At 37.2% G+C, this 21,526-nt stretch overlaps 5 protein-coding genes across 9 annotated transcripts in view; 3 read left to right on the top strand and 2 right to left on the bottom strand.

Annotated features, from left to right (window-relative positions):
- LOC108748940 (pyruvate dehydrogenase [acetyl-transferring]-phosphatase 1, mitochondrial) overlaps nt 1-2,488 on the top strand; it is a 4,013-nt gene extending 1,525 nt beyond the window's left edge. The window contains exons 4-5 of the mRNA XM_018487378.1: nt 370-846; nt 1,235-2,488. Of these exons, the coding sequence (XP_018342880.1) occupies nt 370-846; nt 1,235-1,917 (1,160 nt within the window). The 3' untranslated portion in view covers nt 1,918-2,488. The remainder of the gene's footprint in view (nt 1-369; nt 847-1,234) is intronic.
- Nucleotides 2,489-2,555: 67 nt separating this feature from the next.
- On the bottom strand, nt 2,556-5,649 carry LOC108748941 (vacuolar protein sorting-associated protein 4A). Its single transcript, XM_018487379.1, has 7 exons — nt 5,396-5,649; nt 4,961-5,046; nt 4,783-4,894; nt 4,081-4,457; nt 3,732-3,999; nt 3,199-3,641; nt 2,556-2,824 (listed from the first exon to the last, which is right to left on the bottom strand). The coding sequence occupies exons 2-7, from the start codon at nt 4,979-4,981 to the stop codon at nt 2,723-2,725; spliced, it is 1,323 nt and encodes a 440-aa protein (XP_018342881.1). The 5' UTR covers nt 4,982-5,046; nt 5,396-5,649; the 3' UTR covers nt 2,556-2,722.
- A 661-nt stretch (nt 5,650-6,310) lies between these two features.
- LOC108748942 (ubiquitin-conjugating enzyme E2 G2) lies at nt 6,311-10,715 on the top strand. Its single transcript, XM_018487380.1, has 4 exons — nt 6,311-6,601; nt 6,717-6,798; nt 7,138-7,256; nt 7,369-10,715. Exons 1-4 carry the CDS (start codon nt 6,559-6,561, stop codon nt 7,626-7,628), a joined length of 504 nt encoding a protein of 167 aa, XP_018342882.1. The 5' UTR covers nt 6,311-6,558; the 3' UTR covers nt 7,629-10,715.
- A 3,388-nt stretch (nt 10,716-14,103) lies between these two features.
- LOC108748861 lies at nt 14,104-19,340 on the bottom strand. Of its 5 annotated transcripts, none has more exons than XM_018487237.1 (7): nt 18,768-19,340; nt 18,369-18,499; nt 18,093-18,282; nt 16,598-17,877; nt 15,746-16,403; nt 15,487-15,655; nt 14,104-14,571 (listed from the first exon to the last, which is right to left on the bottom strand). In XM_018487237.1, the coding sequence occupies exons 3-7, from the start codon at nt 18,204-18,206 to the stop codon at nt 14,174-14,176; spliced, it is 2,619 nt and encodes an 872-aa protein (XP_018342739.1). In that variant the 5' UTR covers nt 18,207-18,282; nt 18,369-18,499; nt 18,768-19,340; the 3' UTR covers nt 14,104-14,173. The 5 variants fall into 5 exon arrangements, with proteins under 5 accessions (XP_018342739.1, XP_018342741.1, XP_018342742.1 ...); XM_018487239.1 differs by having other exon boundaries at nt 18,369-18,461; XM_018487240.1 differs by having other exon boundaries at nt 18,805-19,340.
- Nucleotides 19,341-20,239: 899 nt separating this feature from the next.
- LOC108748900 (PQ-loop repeat-containing protein 3) lies at nt 20,240-21,526 on the top strand. The gene is made up of 4 exons (XM_018487313.1): nt 20,240-20,703; nt 20,808-21,030; nt 21,110-21,230; nt 21,297-21,526. The coding sequence occupies exons 1-4, from the start codon at nt 20,555-20,557 to the stop codon at nt 21,428-21,430; spliced, it is 627 nt and encodes a 208-aa protein (XP_018342815.1). The 5' UTR covers nt 20,240-20,554; the 3' UTR covers nt 21,431-21,526.

Below are 21,526 nucleotides of genomic sequence, written 5' to 3'. Positions count from 1 at the left end.
CTTTAACAACAGTGTCAATGTCACTGTTACATTAGATTTGTTTTTTTTATAGCTAAAGTATACTCTTTGTACACACAGTAGATTAAGTATACATTTGATATTTAGCAAAAGCAAGAAGGAAAAATTTAGTTGCCATCCAGTGCAACAATAAAAAAATTAACTCGTTGCGCAGATTTTATACATAACAGAAAAACTATGCAACAATATTATTAGAATTAATTTTTTTCTTGCTGAAAAATCATTGGCTTTATCGACCAGTTGATAAAAAATAATACTAATAACATAGATAAGTGGTATCAATTTAATTAAAATTCAAGGATTTCTTTGTTTTATCTCAGATACATTGTTTCCAATTTTATCTATTTGCAGGTGTATTATTGGGAGTTTTCGATGGTCATGGTGGTAGTGCCTGTGCACAAGTAGTATCAAAAAGATTATTTCATTATATATCGGCATGTCTGTTACCATCAAAATTATTGGAACAATATTTGAATTCTATTAGTACTGATAAAAAACTTAATTTACTCGAGACTTTCAATGATAAAGTAGAATTTGTAGCCGAAATCAGAGATCTCTATCAAACAAATTTCTTGAATTTTATAAAAGACTTGATACAATCAGATACCAAAAAAGAATTTCAAATGGAAAAGGCTTTGGAAAATGCGTTTCTCAGATTAGATAACGACTTATCAAACGAAGCTCTATTACAACTAAATAAGAAAGATGCTGCAAAAACTCTCGCTGTCGCAATGTCAGGTACAGTAGCTGCTGTGGCGCACATAGATGGCCCTCATCTCCATGTCGCTAGTGTTGGCGATTGTAAGGTTGTCCTAGGAGTACTCTCAGGTTTGTCATTTTCATTATCTTATCATAGTATTTTATATTAATTAAAAGTTAAACAATTGTAGTAAGAGAGGCTGTGGAAATCAATACAGTTATCAATGCAATTATCTTACATTTATTAAAATTATTATATAAACCTTGATGTGATGTGTTGAAGATGACTCAAAGATAAGTCGAAACGTCAAAATCGTATTATATCATGGTTGCGCTCATTGACATCACATCAAGGTTTATGTAATAATTTTAATAAATATAAGATAAAATCGTACTGATAACTGCGTTGACTTTTACAGCCTTGTATTACAATTGTTTTATTTTAAATTTGTGGACTACTTTCTGTTGTTAATTAATTAAAAGGATGACTGTACTAATAAGTCCTGTATTAATTTAGAAAACAATGGATGGTCGGCTAAAATGATGACGGTAGAGCATAACGCTGATAATCGCACGGAGGTAGAGAGAATCTTATCGGAGCATCCACCAAACGAGAGATCGACTGTGATTAAAATGGAAAGACTGCTTGGGCAACTAGCGCCACTTCGCTCATTAGGTGATTTTCGCTATAAGTGGACTAAGAATATTATGAAGGAAGTCGTGGTACCATTCCTCGGCGAGACGGCGATTCCTCCAAATTATCATACACCGCCTTATTTAAGCGCCAATCCAGAGGTCAAATATCACAAACTGACGCCGAGGGATAAATTTCTTATATTAGCTAGTGACGGACTATGGGACCTGATTTCACCATTACAAGCGGTACGCTTGGTAGGAGAACATATGAGTGGAAAAGTTACGCTCAGTCCATTCAGATTACCTCGTAAAAATATGAAATTGTCGGACATAAATGAAATGTTGTTGCAACGCAAGGAGGGCTTGAAGAAAAAACCTCTTGATAGCAATGCAGCGACGCATTTACTGAGAAACGCTTTAGGTGGTACAGAATATGGAATAGACGATGCCAAATTGTCGCAATTGTTGACTCTACCGAACGAAGTGGTTCGAATATTTCGTGACGACATCACCATAACGATCGTTTATATGGATTCAGAATTTTTAAGACATTGTCCTCCCTAAAACTCGCAATTTCTCACTATTTTTTAATATTGGTGTGTATCAGTATACAGCTTGTTATTTATTTAGTTAACAATAAAAACAATTTACATGAAAACAGTATTCTGAATATCAGTAATATGTATGTAATATGTTACATAACACTCGCGTTACTCCATCGATTTCAGTTAGCGAAATGTTTTTTAATTGGCTAACACACGATTCGATTCCGATTCTCTACGAATGATTCCGTGTTAAGCCCGTGTTAAGCCCACTCGAATTATAATCGAGACATTCGGATAGTAATACACAAGAATGTTTGAAACTATAATCAAAGGTGATTAGGAAGTAGCTATATAAAATCTATGATTTACTTAATTAATTTGTTAGGTACTTATTATAGTGATTACAATAGTGATGCATTAAACACAGAGCCACGCCATATATCTCGTAAATGTATCACCAACATTTTTCCTACTTTGCACTTTATGATAAAAAATAATTTACCTCTTGTTTGACTGCTTGATAAAAGTCTAAGAATTTTTTATCTCAAAATATATAGTTTGTTTCACAAGTGTCACATTTTTACTAAATAAATAAGCAATAAGCTTATGTAATAACAGATTGTAATTATTGTTACGCTTAAAAAAAAGAAGAGATCTAAAGAAGGAGACGAGGGAAAAAAACTCGTTTCCAAACATATTTATAACGTATTTATACAGATATCAAGCGAGTATCATAAGAGGAATAAGGCAAGCAAGTATAACTAAAAATATTTGTTGAATCATAAATCTGTTTACTTAATTACGAGAGAGTTCAAAAGACTCTTTCAACCCTCTTGACCAAAATCTTCCTTAAATTTCTCTAACTTTGCCAAATCTTCTTCATTCACTGTAGGACGGGTCGTTGCTAGTGATTTCAACATATCTTTCTATATAAAATGATAACAATAATATATATCAGATAAAAGCACTTCTCATATACAACGCACATACATAAACATAAAATATATTAAAAAATAATATAACTAAAGTCCTGTGCAGAATGGAGGAAATATCAGAAACAAGTAGAAATATTAGGCTCAATTCATTACCTGGTTAAATTGTGGTTAGGCTTAACCGGGCCTAAATATAAAAGAAATAAAAAAAATTAAGAATATAATTTTATGTCATTTTACTTATATGCATTACGTTTAATCTCTATTCCTAATTTTTTAATTTCTCTAATATTTAATTGATCCCTGTTTCTAATATTTCTTTCAATATGGGCAGGATCTAAAAAACGAGTATTTTCTATAAATCTTACCATGGTAACTGGTGGCTCGAACAATTTGTCACCATCTACTTCCATCCAATTCATTTCTATGGCAGCTGGGTCACCAGGGGAGCATGGAGTAAGTAAATCGTCGACGATAACATTAGGATCCCTAGGCGACGGTCCTTTAACCCGTTTAAAGTGTGTAGCTGTTTGCACTTGTCGGATCGGCTGCATTAGAGCGTCTCGTACAATGATGCTTATATCGGCTCCCGAATAACCATCGGTAGAAGCTGCTAACTTCTTATAATCTTCTTCCGTCAAACAATGTGATGTATTATCCAAGTGGAGTCTGAACATACCAGCGCGCGCCTGTTTTTCGGGCAACGGAATGTAAATTCTCTTTTCAAATCTTCGTCTAATTGCAGAATCCAAGACCCAAGGTATGTTCGTAGCCCCCAGCACAAGTATATTCTCGTTATTGTTCCCTACACCTGCTGTATATATACAGATAAAAACATTAGTCCAACTTTGTGTTCAATTTGACAAAAACACACGAAATAGATAAATATTTGAAAACGTACCTTGCATCTGAACTAGAAATTCTGTTTTTATTCTCCTTGCAGATTCTGACTCATTATCTGATCGCGACGAACAGAGAGAATCTATTTCATCAATAAATATAATGCTACGTTCCTTTTGTCGTGCTAATTCAAACAGATTTTTTACAAGCTTCTCTGACTCTCCTAACCATTTGCTTACTAAATCCGACGATGATGCGGAGAAGAAAGTAGCTTGATTAGCTTCTGTTGCCACTGCCTTCGCCAAATATGATTTACCGGTTCCTGGTGGCTAAACAGCAAGTTAAAAATTAAGAATATATTTCGAGTGAAAATAAATATAATTAAGTTCGTCGTATTTAAAATTGCTTACCCCAAATAATAAAATACCTTTCCAAGGTATGCGTCTGCCAGTAAAGAGATAAGGAAAGTGCATAGGTAGAATAACAGCTTCTTTTAAAGCTTCTTTGGCTCCATCGAGACCAATCACATCGCTCCACTTAACGTTTGTGTTTTCATTCATTATAACGCCTTCCAATTTGCTTTGCAATTTCTTCTTTTCAGGATCACTGTCAACATCACTGTCACCACTGTCGCTCTTCTTATCCTCGTTCTTGGAGTTGTCCGCTCCAGCCTTAACTGGCTTTTTCTTATTCTTCTTCAAGTATTCTTTTAGTTTTTCTGCTCTTTCTAAATACTGCATACATTTTGCTCTTATGCTTTCCTTTACCTTGTCTCCATGCGTCTCGTCTAAAATACATTATCAAATCAATTATGTTAATTTTAAATATTCATATACAATACAGTTAGTTCATTAACACACAATAAGTTATTAAACTTGCATGTTATAATGTTAAACTTAGAACCTTTTTCATCAATCCCGATTAACGCTAATCGATGATTAACTCAATCACTACCAATGTGAGAACTAAATACAGAAGAAGAAAAGAAAGGAGACGTTCTAGATATATTAAATTGCTGTTGACACTTCTGGGAGTTGATCGTCGATTAATTTAACTAGAAATTGATGAGAGGCCCTTATTATTAAATATTAATTACTTGTTACTGGACATACATTTGATTGAATGCAAAAAGTATTCAACGCCATGCTCATATAATCTGAGAGCTTCCTCGTAGTTTTTATTGCGATCCTCCTCTGTAGCCTTTGTCACAAGATCTATGGCCTTCTGTAAAATTGATTACTCAGTAATTTTGTTGATATATCACCTTCTTCTAATTTTATAAATGCTTACCTGTAGTATCGCTGAAGCCATGCTCAGCTTCTTCTCCAGATGTTGAGAAATTGAATATACAACACAGGCTGTTCGTGCCTGTTAAGCTATCAAAAGGATTCGTCAATTAGTAACCTTCAAAATCAAAAGAGGAGAAGTTTAGACGTCATTTATCATGTCGATTACTCCGTTATTGTAGCTATCAACAATGCAATTTTCGCAAAAATATCGATGCGACAAATCTTTTGATTCGATTGAGCATCCCGATTTTCATCAAGTAGTACACGAAATGATCTCCCACAATATCAAATCTTTTCACTCGCTGTCACTCGCTAAAATTCTGTAATTATGCGACAAAACTGAGACCGCATTGTTGTGGCGACGATGCCAAAATAACGCGTTGCAACTTATTGCATAGCTAATTCAGACATTTCACAAAACACATACGATACATACGAGTCTTCCTGGAATACTGTTGATATTGTTGTCACTGTAAAATTCACGATGCCTTCAAGCAAGTCTGCAAACTCGCCGTCATTTTGACTTCAGCTTACTCCTCGGAATCTTCGGATGTTCCGTCGAGTACCTGGAAATCGATGCATTTAACCTCGCTTCGTTATTGGCTGTATAACATAGGGGTTAATCAACGCGAAATAAATGGACGAATGAAAATGCGAAACAGTCGTATATAAATTTCCTTCCTCTCGAAAATTTCTAGAGCAGCGAGACGCCATAGGCCTGTTCTTTTTGGCTGAACTTTTGCACCAGTTCACCTTTCTTCCTCTCCTTTTCTCCTGGAGAGAAAAGGAAAAAAGATGAACTGGTGGTAACAGTTTAGCCAAAAGCATTGTTCGTTTTGTCTCTCGAAAGCTGCTCGAGGTCGCTCCGAATGAACCCAACGTACTTGGCTACGTTCCAAAATTTCCTCTCTGAGGAAAATTTTACTCGAAATATATAGCACACGTAACGTATACTATAGTGTATAGAGTAAAATCTTCCTTTTTAGGGGAGAAAGTTTTGGAACGTAGCCTTGAAATGTAGGATTCACATTATGTACATCATACGACGTCCAACATTCATCGAAACAATGCAACTCTCGAGAGCGTTGTAACGAACAATACTGGGTGCTTTCCATTTGATGATACAAGTAATCGTTCTATCCTTGTTGACATTCAGAGAGTGACAAAGATAGAACGACATTTGTGTCGACTTGTGTCAACTTGTGTCATCAAATGGAAAGCATCCACTATAAAGAAGGCCTCATGAAAACGCCCGAATTTTCGCACCCGGAAAATTAGCGTTTCGGAACGCGACGACCTCATCCCGGTGAAGTTTTGGAACGCGGCCTGCGGCGTGTCACGTGTCAAGTGCACGAGTGGTGGAAAGAACGGCGCAGGCGCGGTTTTTAGGTTAGGAGGAAATTGGAGGAAACAGCTGATTTTAGATGTTCATATGAGAAAAACTTAGAGGTTTATCGGAGTGATAAAATCAATTGACTCCGATGATCCCGGCCGTCGCGTGACTCTTCGGGGTCAGCCTTAAGAGAGACCTTGCGTGAGAAGTCGTCCGACGATTTAACGTTTCGCAACAGCCGACGAATCATCCGCGTGATTTAAACGATGGCAGGCTCAGCGCTCAGACGACTGATGGCGGAGTATAAACGTGAGAATCGGCTTTTTAATCTCCTACACCGCAATAGCATTAGCTCGCTCGTTAATTACGTTATTCGAGGCTTTTCCCGCGAAGCAGTAACGCCTGCACTATGACGATCTTGCAGAGCTAACCTTGAACCCGCCGGAAGGCATCATCGCCGGTCCGATCAACGAGGAAAACTTCTTCGAATGGGAGGCCCTCATCACGTAAGTTTCTCTTTCGAGTTTCTTTATCTCTCCAAATATCTTCCACTATTAATTCTTACTATTTTATATACAGCTTTCTTATCCCACTTTTTTTTGTACCTTAATTGCTTAAATCAATAGACTTGTTTTTCTGTAATTGCATTGGACTAAAATTCTTCTTTCTTGCTCTTTCACCAAATTTCAAATATATATTTATTTTATTTAAAGTATAAGTATATACTACTTCAGTAATAAAAAAGATCTTATGTTTACTGCTGAATAAATAATACTTTTACATGAATTTTTTCATAAATTGTTCAATAGATATGAATTGAATATGATTCTTGATGGAATTTTTAGTGGACCAGAGGGAACCTGCTTTGAAGGTGGAGTGTTTCCAGCGAAATTAATATTTCCTCCAGATTATCCATTAAGTCCTCCAAAAATGCAGTTTACCTGTGAGATGTTTCATCCTAACAGTAAGATATCGCTATTAAGCAAGATATACTTGTACTTTAGCTATTAATTGAACAGCGATACTGAAATTTTTGTCAGCTATAAATATGAAATTATATCTTTTCTTTTGTTTAGTTTATGCGGATGGAAGAGTCTGCATAAGTATATTGCATGCACCTGGTGACGATCCAATGGGTTATGAAAGCAGTGCGGAAAGGTGGAGTCCAGTACAGAGTGTGGAGAAGATACTGTTGAGTGTTGTAAGTATGTTGGCTGAACCAAATGATGAGAGTGGTGCCAATGTGGATGCCGCCAAGATGTGGAGAGAAGATCGTGGAGAGTTTGAAAAGATAGCTCAAAAGTTGGTGAGAAAGACTCTGGGTATTCCACCTTAAAATAGAATCCATCTGCTGAAAGAAAGGAAAAAGAAAAAGCTCGAGGGTGGCGGTTATTATTACTTTTGTTGGTTGATGGTATTCCTGTAGGAAGTAATAAATTTTTACCTGTGCAGTAAACGAATCTCTTGTGTGCAAATAATTCTTCGCGCACATTCCACCAATTATTTGCGCACGGAAATATATTGTTGTGAATTTTACACTTACAAAAGAGCAAATCTTCAACAGGAATCGAAAGTGTTAATCTCAAAAAATGTTTATTTTCAACATTGCAGTACAAACATGGGTAATCAAATACATACGCGATTATCTCATACGCTTACATATACCATTTCATTGTGACAAACCGATAACGAAGGACAGGATTCGTTTCTTGTGTTCGGGTGCGTGATTGACGTTAAGTATAATATATATTAGTATTTAAAATTATCAACTGATCCCACAAATTACCCTACGGCGATGTTAAAGTAATTATCACATTTGCATATGGTGTTATATTATTCGCATGTAAATGTATATCGGCGAAAACGCATTATCAACTAATGTGTTTGAATATCTTTTAATATATGAAGAGAGAAATACAGATTAAATAAATATATTCATAGTATTTCTTTTTTTTTTTTACAAAGATGTATGTAATGGAAACAAGCGGAGTAGTGGTTCTTTCACTGAAAAATCATCTTTAGAAGACTCATAAGTTTGTCAAAACGAAACAGCGAATAAACTAAATTGTTCTCGCGGTCAGTTATAAGCCACGGCAGTGTCGCTGCGCGTAGCTTAGTGTCTCCAGATTCTTTTATATTTACGAAATCACGTAAGTGCCGATCGAGAGATCGTTGGCATGATCCTGATAAAAGTTCCGAAACGTGTATTGCCGCATCGTATTTACAAAATTAAGAAGTCCGCACAGCAGATTGATTATCGTGCACATCCCGCTCTGATAACAATCGAACTTGGTGACAAAGACGTGCAGGGTGTCCCACTTAAAGCGTCCCAGTCCGAGTAGCCGAACGATTGATTTGAAAGAAAGAGCTTTCTTTTAATTTTACAGACAATTAAAATCTTTTTTCAACAACAAAAATCTAGTAGTTTTTTTCATTGTCCCCTCGCAGTATGACTTCAAGTTGCTTTACGCAAAACACCCTGTAATTAGACTAGAAGAAATAAATTAATACACCTCGTCGCGTATACAATAGATGATCTTTGCGATCGAATCGCAAATATGACTTCAAGGATCAGACAAGTCCATTCTTCGAAATTATCAGCTCTTTATCGAACATTTATTTCATTGAGTTTATCGATGCTTAGCCGTGTCTGGATAACATGTTTAAACATCGAAAGTGTACGCAAATCAAAAAAGCATTTGGTCAATTTGGCAAGGCTCGAAATATCTAATAATTCAAAGATTAATTTTTCTTTATTTTAAATCGAAAAAGTGAACTTGTTTGTTCCTCAGACCTTTGCAAATTGTACCTTCTCACTCTCGCCCTTTTTTGCTTGGATTAAAATCATCAGTAAGAATAAATACAAGATTTCGCACGTGAATTGGTATTTTATTAATAAACAATACTGAAGTCCAACTGAAAAATGCAGTATTTGTGACTAGCATTTGGCAATTATATGTAAATAATGTTTTAATGTACTTGTTTCGTACAGCCGAAGTACAACATCTTGTACACTCTTTTAACCCTAGGATACTATCTGTACATGCATCTCTGAGACATACGTGTATTGGTCTTTTCTGATCTCCGAACAAGATTTCAACTTTTCAATATTTTCCAAAAGTCAGATTTTCTCAATTCTGAAATTATAGTAACATTTTAATAGATAAAAATTAAATCGAGTAAATTTTCGTATGTTTTTTTTTTTGCATTTTCCTCAAATGTATGCAATCTCAGAGAAGTATGATTATAAACAACTATGGAAAAGAAGAGCCTTCTAGAGTTAATTGTAATTCTTTGATCCCTTTTCTTATATATATAATTCCTAAATAATTTCTGTGCCAAATTTTCCAAATATATATATACACATACCTAAAAACATAATTTATAAACAATTATGTAAAAATCTTTGTACGCAAAATTACGTCTTTAACACCGAACGAAAATACACAGATGTTGTACTCTGGGTACAGCTGCATACTTTGGCATACGAGAGAGGATGTATTTTACATTCTGTGCCAAGCGATAGTAACACCGATCGATGTCGAATCTTTATCGAAACTCGATCGCGCCTCCGAACGAATCTGCCACATTTTTCACAACCAGGATCGGAAGCTTCATTTTACTTGCAAGGTATCACGCCGATATTACGCTTTAAAGATTCATTGCGAGTTAGTCGGGAAATCGAGAGCAAAGTACGCAACAGTGCCGGGACAGTCTGTATATGAACGCTCGACTCGTTTAACGTTTGCAGTGTTTCGCTTGTCGCAAGACGGATCTAATATCGTGGCCGTCCGTTTATCAGTAATATCACATTTCGCTAGAAGAAGTGTACATTCAAAAGCAATCACTCCTTACAGCGTCGCGCGTGTTTGCCCACAACGACGACGAAAATGTTACAAATATACAAAAACGTTTGACACATACACTTCCTGTCGCCTAATGACGCAATAAACAATCGGAGACGGAGACTTGAGCTACTTTTACGAGCCTCTTCTAGGCTGTGAACGTGTCGTATTTTGCGCTAAACTCGAGCTTCATTATTCGTTTTTAAAATATCGATTGATTATTTTAGAAAATGTCATGCTTTGGTTATTTGCACTTGGCAATATTCTTTTGTCCGATTATTACATTTAGCTTCGACACGCTACAGCTTTGTAGGCCTCCCGCTTGGCGCAGAACGCTACGTTTCTCTTATAATTAATTCTTAGAGCCGGTTGCATCAACTGTAGCTAATGAAGACGTCGATTAATATATTTGTTATTAAATAAATTTTCATTCTTTCTCTCATCTACATACCAAGATTATAATTTACAGAAAATTAATCAAGGTACAACTAAACTCAGGAGGCGACAGCACTATCATTAGCGCTAATTAGAGTTTTAACTTGAATTAATGTAAATCGATTTAAATTAAATTAACTCAATTAATTAAGTTGATTTAGATTAAAACCAAACTAATTAAAACTTAGTAAAAATTTAGTTTAAATCAATTTAAATCATTCAATTTACAACAGTTAACTAAATATAAAATTAACATAAATTAATAGTTAATCAAAAATTTATCCCTTATTTCGTTATTAGCTAGATTTATCATCTGTTGTCGCGGTAATTAATTAAGCTTGTTAATGCAACTGACCCTTAAACATAATCTTATCGAATAAGACGCTCACGCTCCCTTACAACTAGAATTTCCTTGTAGTTGAAATCACACGTTTTATCGCGCGCGCGCGCGCGCGCGCGTGTGTGTGTGTGTGTGTGTATGCGTGTGTGTGATGTGATGTGTGCAACTTATGCTGATGTAAATACGCTCGTTATAAAACCTTACTAATTCTGCTCTATATACGTATACCTCCCTCTGTGACTGTGAGGTATTGTGGTACCATTATTAACTATACGCACATGCCTTACAAACCCCACGCAGGACCCGCATAGTCCCCCTGGACGATCTCATTAATATTAATAGTAATCGTATTGCAAAATCTACTTGGTGGATACTGAGTACAAAATTTGTCAGTGTATACGTGTCTGTTTGCATGTGTATCTGTGTATGCGTATTGTGTCTAAAGCGCAAAAATGGAATTTCAAGCGACACACTTTCTAGACAAACATAAATCATATTCACTTGTATCTCGAAGTAATAAATCAGTCAACGAACCACTCCTCGATATCAGTAAATGTTGAAAGAATGAGAAAGGGGATCTATGTATCGATAACGTATCTTCATGATTTTCAGCTACAAATTGAAGTTTTCCTTTGGAAGATCTATAGCAATACTAATGCCACGTTGTTAAGCTCTAGGAAACATTGAAATGTGAAAATTGATCGGAATAAGTATCTATTTCGAAAAAGCTTGCGGAGAAAGTTTGTGTCACTCTTTTATAATTCTTGAACGTATAATTAACAGTTCAAATAAAATCATAGATATAATACAATTGAAATTAAACGAATATATTAAATTATATAAAAATATATATAGAATTGCGCGGTACCATCAAAATCCAATTACTTTCGATGAACGTTATTGCACGACACTGTTTTTTTCAAAATTGTTTGAGCACAAAAATAAACGCGCGATTATTCTAATCACGCATGAAAATGAAGAATATAATTTCGCATAGCACCAGTCACTAATATTTCACTACTTTTCTTTCTATTAATTAAACATTAATTAGTTTTAAATTGGTTACTTAAACGAATAAGAAATCATATAACATTTGAATTGCGCATTGCGACTTTAGCTACCCTTTATATGTTGCCAGAATATTTCCTTTGGTTATATATATTTGTAAGAGTTTTTACAATCGAGATAACTTTCAATGGTTTCGCGTAATCGATTCGTAAAAGAAAAATGTAAGAATTTTTAACAAATATGATTCCACATTATTCCATGCTTTTCTCTTGTTGATTTGCTCTTCTAGCAATCAGTCAATTTAAATTAACTAAATCAACTCCAAAGATAATTTGAATTATAAGAATATTCTATCTGCTACTGAGTTTAGCAGGAAGCACGACTATAAAGAATAAACACTAAATATAATCTTCAACGTTACAACGAAATATTAATATTAATCTGCGTAAACTTCAACAGAAAATGGCAAGTATGGCACGCAAAAAGATTCCATTCGACTACTGCGTGTCTCTCTCTCTCTCTCTCTCTCTCTCTTCCTTTCTTCAATATATACGCGTGTGTGTATATTTATATATGCACTTATATGTGTACGTATAAACGGATATTTTGTGCGTGGTTTATGTCACATGTAATCTTGCCATTCGTTATAGTCCATAAAAAGAAACTAGAAAAGGCTATACAGAATTTGTTTACGCTCAATTCGATCGCGCGTCTCCTCTTTCTTTTTGCCTCTAAAGTTGTACTGCATAAATTAACAACAGAGATGTGATCGTCAAATAATATTTGATAGGAGATGAACAAATGATTTCGCGACGTGAATCTCCCCTTAATCAGTCATATTGGCTATTCCGCAAACAGTTTTATTTTAGCTGCGATTCAAGCTGCACAGAATCATATCTCAGAGAAAGAAAATTATGTTATTTCAAAAGTCTCGTGTCAGCATAGTACATACACAGAATGAATATTACGATATACAATATCACGATTTCTGTTGAAATAGAATAAATTGATTTTTTATTCCTTTCCCTCGACAATCAAATCAGATTGAAACGACCATAACTTGCAGCTCTAGATATATAGTGCACACGGAAATTTCTTTATATATTCCTCTACTTTCAAGTTTAATCACAATACTCACTTTACGAATCGATACGCCGTAAATCGTCGAAGTCAAAATCACAAGCGCAAAATCATTAATCGTACATCACATCATCAATGATGGCAAAAATTCAAATCATGAATTAAATTCCGGCATGTAAACGAAAATTTCATTCGATTATTAATTGTTAAATTTCTGCACATTAATGATAATTCAATTAAGTTACCGATTATAAATTCCTTTATATTGACAAAAATTTAGTTCAGCAGCAAATATTAAATTTTTGTACACATGGACGGCAACTATAGTGTGGAATTGTGGAGCTCCATACCCAAAATTTAGCTTAGTATGCCAAAATCTACGCTCAAGAAAATCCGAGAATTGGATTAAAAATCAACTGTGAATTTTTAAAATGTGCACAGATACCGATATTCGTGATGGCAGTATAACTGCGCGCGTAGCAGAGATTCAACTTAAAGATTATTTATACTGGTCGTAACCATGCGCCGTATGCCATAGTAATCTGTAAAAATTGACTAATCACGTCAGCATTCCTCTCTTACAATTGAATGAGAGGGGAATACTCGACTAGTCAATTCTTACAAATTATAGCATACAGTTACGGCCAATATAAACGATCTCTTGCCAACTGTTAAACAGAGCGTCGCAATTCGCAATTGTAAAAAAGGGGACGGCAACAAAGAGCACAAAATAAATAAAAATAAAATGTCATTTTTGTACTCTCTCCTTCATTTCCTTTCATCAGTCAAAAATTCCACATCCACAGGCGAGGTAAGTTGCCGCCCCTGTTTGTACATATATTTAATTAAACTAAGAAATTAAATTCTTATATCCTGCTATAAACTCAAAATTAATTGAATTGTAAAATAAATTGTTGTACATTAATAACATATTTTAATGCAGCTACAAATGAAATTCTGTATTATATCCAGCCAAAATTTAATTCAGCGATCTTTCAAATTTTTGCACATCGACAGAATTTGAATGAAAACGGTGATGTAAATTTTTACATGTTGCGAAAATTTAATTAAACTGCGAATTAAATTTACGTTAACGCCGCGAGCGACGTTCGGCGCAAATATCTCTTTGCACAGAGAGCGGAGCGGAGGAGGGAAAAGTCACACGGCTATACCTCACGAGAGACCCTGTGGCGTGAAGCAGATCTTCTCTAGTTCGCCAGTCGACGAGCTGACCGGCGATTCGGCTCGGTCGTCCTGTTCGGCCGCCAGCTGCTCGCTGTAATAATGAGGCGTGCTGAGATAGTCGATGAGCCGTCGGGGTAGCGGTAAGGTCGGGATCAAGTCCCTGCGCACCATCTTCAGGATGACGAACCTGCACGTATGCTGCAGGCTCTGCACCTGTTTGAAGCGCGACACCGGATGGAGCAGCTGTACCCGCATTGGGCCCAGAACTGGCCGTCGGTGTAGGAAGAAGAGATAGCGACCGCTGCGCGAATGCTCGACCGCGTTCTCGATAAAGTCAACGATAGTGTGCGACTTGAACTTCGTGCAGCTACCGAAGCTAAAATTACCTGTATGTCGAAAGAAATGGATTTAAAACGCGCATGAAAACAAAGATCAAGAATATGTCTATAATGTGAAGAATAATAAACAATTTATTAAAACCGTATATGTGAACATAATAAGTAAGTTTAATATTATAGTCAAAGCTGGATCTTAGATGCTTTTAAATAATTTCTATGTGAATTTTTATACTAAATATGTAGTCATTTGAACTGTGCGCCAAAATAATTTTTCGAACTTATATAAACGCAATTAAACTATATATATAAAATACCACAAATTAAATTGATAAGCAATTTAATAATTTGATGCTCAATCTGATATCCTATTAGAAAGATGTTAATGTACTGAAAAACTGTAAATAAATTTATTGCGAAAAATATTCGGTCGGTAGTCAAACCCGGAGCTCTTATATTTTCGAGCATCCTAATTTAGTCTAAAGGCTTAGAACAATATTTTTCGCAATTTTTTTAATTTAGTTTTTCAGTACATTAACATCTTTCTAATGCCCGTGTCACATTACGCATTGGAGATTGAGGATTGCAAATTACGAATTAGAATTCGACCAATCAGGTAATTTTAATTTTAATCCGTTTCATTCTAATTGGCTGAATTCTAATCCTCAAATTCGCAATCCTCAGTCTCCAATGCGTAGTGTGACACGAGCATATAATAGGATGTCAGATTAAGCATCAAATTATTAAATTAATTATCAATTTAATTTGTGATATTACTATAATATTTTAATTGGGTTTATAAGTCCGAAAAATTATTTCGGCACGCAGTTCAAATGACTACATATTTAATACAAAAATATTTAATATAAAAATTCACATAGAAGTTATTTAAAATCATCTAAGATCCAGTTTCGACCGTAATAAGCATTAAATTCTTACTTACGGTGTGAAGATAATAGAACTTACCCTGATCATGTTCTATCCTTACATGTCGCACACAACTGTTGAGTCTAAATGACAAGGAAAAAATGTAATGATCATCACTACTGTCTCGCACGATGAATGAGCCGTCCGGTTCGTTAGATAGTATCTTCTCCGCCGCTTCACCAGATATAGGTCCCCAATACCATCCATACTGTTTCAGAAAGTAGAAATACACAGAATACTCTCTGCAACTCTTCCTAGTGACCAAGAGTCAGTGAAAAGAAAAATAAAATTTACATACATCCTTCACTTTCTCGATACTGGCTGCAAAATCCATACTTGTGTCCTCAGCAGTATCTTCTTCTGGTCGCACGACAGGCGGCGGAACTTGCGGCTGTACCGAGCTCGGAGACTCACATTTAGGTGCCATTGCTGTAAGGGCCTCTTCCGCTTGCTCTACCCCCACTTGACTATTACTTTTGGGCAGAGGTGGCAAAGCGCGCTTGAAAAATGGCAGCTTCTGCGCGGACGGCTCTACCTCAGATGGAGCGGTGTTATTGTTGTTTGTATGCTGGTCGGAATCGACACCCTCTTCCTCTTCAACGATCTCTCCTTGTACGATGCTGTTCCGTTTCTCCACAAAGTGGTCCGGAGAGCCTAGTCGTCGAAATCGGAAGATGTTACAGAGCGTCTGCTTGAGATTTAACGAGAAATTACGCTGACTCTTCTTCATCTTCTCTCGCTCGGACTCACTCTTCTCCTTATGTGATTCGTCGCGCGCTTTCTTGTGTCTGATACCAACGAACGCGTTCCTCTTATGTTTCTTTACATTATTAGAGTTATTGTTGTTATGATTGTTATTATTGTTGTTGTGATGATGAACCATCAGGCCGTTACTAGTGCTTTTATTAGACACCGGCGTGTCCGTGGACGAGTCCGTATGCGCATTACTGTTATACCTATTATTAGACAGCATTAGATATTATTAGATTAATGACAGAGCCAATTTGACAGTAGCCAAGAACATTTTGATATCTAATTCAAGTTATTTATATCAAAAGTAACAGGAACAAAATAGTGTAGAATAAAAATTCATTATCGAAAAATTCATTCTTTCGCTGATTATCTTATCCATAAAAATTATCATACTTACCTATTATTATTATTTACACTGAGGGCCTTAGGCGTTGCGGCGAGATGTACTGGTGTATGGCCTAGCAGAGGAGCCTTGTCCCGTTTGATCTTATTCTCGCTAGAATCGCTAGAGCTCGAGTACAACGTCTGTAGATACTGTCGCACCTCGTGCAAAGTCATGTGGATCGGTTCACCAATGTTATGTGCATGTCCGTTTGATGGTCTGACACTGTGACGACCAGAAGTACCCGGCACGCTGTGTCGTTTACCACCACCACTACCACTACCTCCACCGGCACCGCTATTGCCACTGCCGCTATTGCCACTGCCGCTAACACCACCACCACCACCACCACCACCGCCACCAGCACCACCACCACCACTGCCGACAGCGGGATTGCCCTCATTACAACACACATCAGCCAACAAACGCTGCGATTTGATAACATGTGTGATGGCACGGGATTTGCCACAATAATGACGCGCCTGTTGGATATGTGCCTCCAACTCACTCTGCGAACTCGCAGAAACATTCCGCCGTCTTTTGCGATGATGCCGGTGCCGTTTAGGCCGCTGTGGCGTTCGCAGGTCGTGCAACGGCCGCACCACATCGATCGGCACTGTGTAAATGTCTGAATCAAAGGGTACATTGTACATGTCGCTAATTTCACTTGTGGTCAACACATCGTGCGACATCGCGGATGTAATGAAGCTGCTGTCGTCAGCTTTGTGGCCAAGCCCAGTAGTGTTGATAGAGTTGTGTGAGCTGGACAATCGTGAGGAGGCCAGCGAGCAACGTGAGTTTGGCCGGTTCAGCGTATTGTATGGGGTAATAGTGATGGTAGCAGCACCCTGACATACTGGTGGTGTCATTAGATCCCACATGCGTTTAGGATTGATCTGTTGGGACCGGATCACGACTGAAACCGGATTCGTAACAGGCGCAATTCTTCCTTCCGGCCAAGAGATGCGGCAAGAAATCGCTAGTGCTTCTTCTACCATCGATTGTATCAGGTTCTCGGCATAATCGTCGATCCATCGTGGCGTTCTGCGTCTCATTAGTCGCGCGTAATTCAGAATCGGCACCGACGAAGATTCCGAGTCTGGCGGCGATGGACTATCCTGAAATTCTGGTGGTGGCTTAATCGCCACGTCGACCACCTCGACCTCCAACTTGCCATCTGCATCGCCCCAGCCTGGGCCCTTTTTCAGGGTGTTGAAATTCTCGCCGCACATGCCATCCGAATAATCAAAAGAATCTTGCGATAGGGACTTGCTCTCTATGTCGCTCTCCTGCATCTAAAAGAGATTTTGTTTCAGAGATTAAGAGTAGTATATGGTTGCATTTGGGGAACGTGCTGTCAGCGCTATAGTATCAGTACTTCTTTTTGTTTTATATCTCATGAATGATACAGGTAGAATGATATAACAAACAGCGCTGATAGTGCTCTCTTCCCCGATGTAGCCATTGTATGGAAAGATATCTTTAACTCGAGGAAATATGATCATCCTACCTCCATCGCAAGATGTGCTCTAACAGAATCGCTAGATATCGAACCCCCCAGGCCACTGCTACCAAGATCACTGAGAGGCCCAGCGCTCAGCGAACATGATGGCGGGGAGTCCATCTCAAATTTCGTTTGCTTCACCTATGCACTGAAAAGTCTATAGTAGCCAGAATTTTTGATATTTCCATGACACCCCCTAAAATTTAACAGCATGACTGTTAGTGTTGCAAATCACATATTTTCTTTTTAAATACTTTTAGATCGATGCTGTAGATATCTAACCTGAGAAAAAGTATTACAGGCAATACATAATTGCCTTACAAACTCTATATTCGTACGTTTTCTTGTACTCTGCGCATGGTCCATTATGAGAAACTGCAATGATAAATTCTAAAGTGATGCAGTTGACAACCCTAAAACAGGAACGTGATAGCACAATCTGTGTAAGTTCCATATAGAACAACATACGCACAGGAAGGATGAATCATGATATCTTTAGAGTGTCATAACTACAGATATATGAGTCATGAGGATCAATTCTTCCATTCATTTTACTTATGATCAAAGACACTTTAGATCTCAAGGCTAATCCATCCTGAAATTATTCACGAGTAGACGAATCTTTCGAAAAAGAAACGGGAGAAAAAGAATATAGAGTGGAGTTTTCTCTCGGTGAATTACAGAAAAGATTTTCCCGCGATGTCACTCGATAGCTAACCAAATCCATCCGTTCAGTAACCACGGCGTGTCGAATCTCATCGCGCGTTTAATGCTAAATACGGCTCTTCTCGCGAATCTTATCGATGACAGGGAAACAGTTCCGGGGAGAAGCAAGGTGCTCCGAATCGGCGGTAAATGCACAATGACAAATCGGCCGGAGGACAGTTTGAAGCAGCGCCCGGCGAGGAGGAGAGGTTGACGGAGCCGTGGTTGGCTCGTACGTCGCACGTCTCGGGAAAACGTCGGGGACCGGGGACGTTCACGCTCGGGAGTTGGAGCTGCTGGACGCGGACGCGGGAGAGGCGAATGGACGAAACGACGCCGCGGCGGCTTACCCCTCGCGCTAAATCGACCGCGGCGCACTCGCGATAATCGCGATCCAGGCCTCGTCGTCGTCGTCGTCGCGCGGGGGCACGCCGTTCATGATCGCCGCATGACGCGCGCTGTGCCCACGCCGGGACCCAATCGATATCTGTAAGACAACGCGGAGCAGCCTCCTGCCTCACGTTTCGCCTCGCACCATGTTCGGCTCGGTCCGGTTCGTCGCGTTCCGCGCCTAGCGTCACGCCTAGCCAATCGGCGCTGCCAACCTCGCCGCACGCGATTTGCATGTAGTACTACGAGCTACTACGTCACTACTGTCATGAATGCCTTCGCACGTGAAGTTGCACCGATTGTATGTATGTACGTCGACGCTGAACGTATGTTACATGCTCATTATATTTCGAATTCACGTTCATGACTACGAGAGGCAAATTTAGATTTAGGCTCGTGTTGTGTGTAGACTACGAGAGGATAAATAAAAGTTTCGAAATTCCAATGCTCGCAGTTTTGGTTTATATACTTTTTTCACTTCATATATATTCTGTCGAAATTTGGAATTCGGACATTTAACTGAAAATTCATAAAATCGTGATAAAATCCTTAAAATATTAATTAGAATCTCTTATCTTTTATTTGATTATATATAGTCTCTTGATATTTTGTCGATTTTTAAGAATTTGAATTTTTTGTTCGCGCGAGATATCGACAGTCGTTAATACAGTACGCGACTTTATCGATAAAATTGTCTGCTGTTTTACTGACCGTCGTAACTTTTTAAAACCGCAAAAATTTAAATTTTTAAAAATCGGAATCAAAAAGGTAATATGAAAATATAATCAGATAAGAGGAGACATTAACTTAATTGATAGATCTTTCCCACATTGGAAAATTTTTGTTTTAATACTGGTGTGCCATCAGTAATTGAAAATCAATTTTAAGTGCTCTGCTTTCAATTGCCTTCAAACTGGGTTCGAACCGAAAGCTAACGTACAAATTCCGCGCCAGCGGGATCAGCTGATCGCTCGGCGATGTCCGCAATTGCGGTCAACTGTAGCCAAGTATTGACGTAAATACCGGTGGCTAAGAAGATATTTTTATTTATAATTGTTAGTGATCTATTTTCGTTATCCGCTCTTCTGATAGCGCAAGCAATTCTTATCCAGTCAAGTGATGATGAAGTGACAATTTCAGAATCTTTCTGGCATATGTATACGTTTTATGAAACATGGTTGCGAAAGCTGAATTAAATGTGTTCTGATTGCATCACAATTGTTGTCTTATTCATAAATAGATTAGGAAATAAGATAAAATTATGAGTTGCTGATGAGCGGTATGTAAATTAAAAACTATTATAATATCGTCTTTATATTGAAACTTGTACACATATGTATAGTAACAATTAAAAGGCAAGAATAAATAAGAAAATGTCGCTATTGCAACAATTTGCGGATTTGTTGAGCCTGATAACGATAGGCATGTGTTTCGTATTGAAAATTCCACAGATATTAAAATTAGTTTCTGTAAAATCAGCTGATGAAATGTCGATGATAGGATTACTTTTAGAATTAACAAGGTAACTCTACAAGATTATATTTCACCAGATTATTTAAAGAAATAATTGCTAAAGTTTTCACAATGACTTCTTTTACAAATAACTTATTATTATTTATTTTTCAGTTACACTATAATGACTAGTTATAACTATACAAATGGATATTCGTTACTGTCTTACTTGGAATATCCAATAATATTAGTCCAGGAATATATACTGATATTCCTTGTACTAAAATATTTGAGCAGGATCAATATGTGGTCCTTCTTATGTGCCATGATATACTTTGCGTTAAGTAGCTGTTTGCTACTGGGAATTGTTCCAAAAGTTATACTTACACTTTTAGCGGTAGATACAATGCTGAGTATTGCAAATAATTCTTCCATTGCTTTGAAACATTCTTTATATGATATACTTGAATTTTTAGCCAATGTGTACGCCGATCTCAGCTTCCAGTAAAGTCGTCCAACTACTAGCCATACTTCGAGCTAAAAACGCAGAATCGGTATCGCCTCTCACTTGGTTTATATCCGCCTTTACTAACCTGAGTAAGTTTTCAGTTTTGCATATGTATAAAATGATGGAAACGATGGAATTAAATAATTACGTTTTAGCGAGAGTATTCACAATATGGATGGATTCTGCCGATATATTACTATTGGGAAACTTTATCATATCAGTCTTGTTGAGTTCTAGCATCATGTTCTCTGCCCTTTATTATAGAAGCCATCCGTTGAAGCGGGATTAAATGAATAACAGGAGAATTATACATCTAGTCGCAAGCGTATGCTATGAAATTGACAACTTGTGCTATATATTTGTTGAGAGCATAATCATAAAAGGT

The sequence above is a fragment of the Trachymyrmex septentrionalis genome, unplaced genomic scaffold (genome assembly GCF_001594115.1).
Source record: "Trachymyrmex septentrionalis isolate Tsep2-gDNA-1 unplaced genomic scaffold, Tsep1.0 scaffold25, whole genome shotgun sequence".
Taxonomy (NCBI): domain Eukaryota; kingdom Metazoa; phylum Arthropoda; class Insecta; order Hymenoptera; family Formicidae; genus Trachymyrmex; species Trachymyrmex septentrionalis.
The sequence above is the reverse complement of the archived record's forward strand: the minus strand, read 5'-3'. Positions and strand labels throughout refer to the sequence as shown.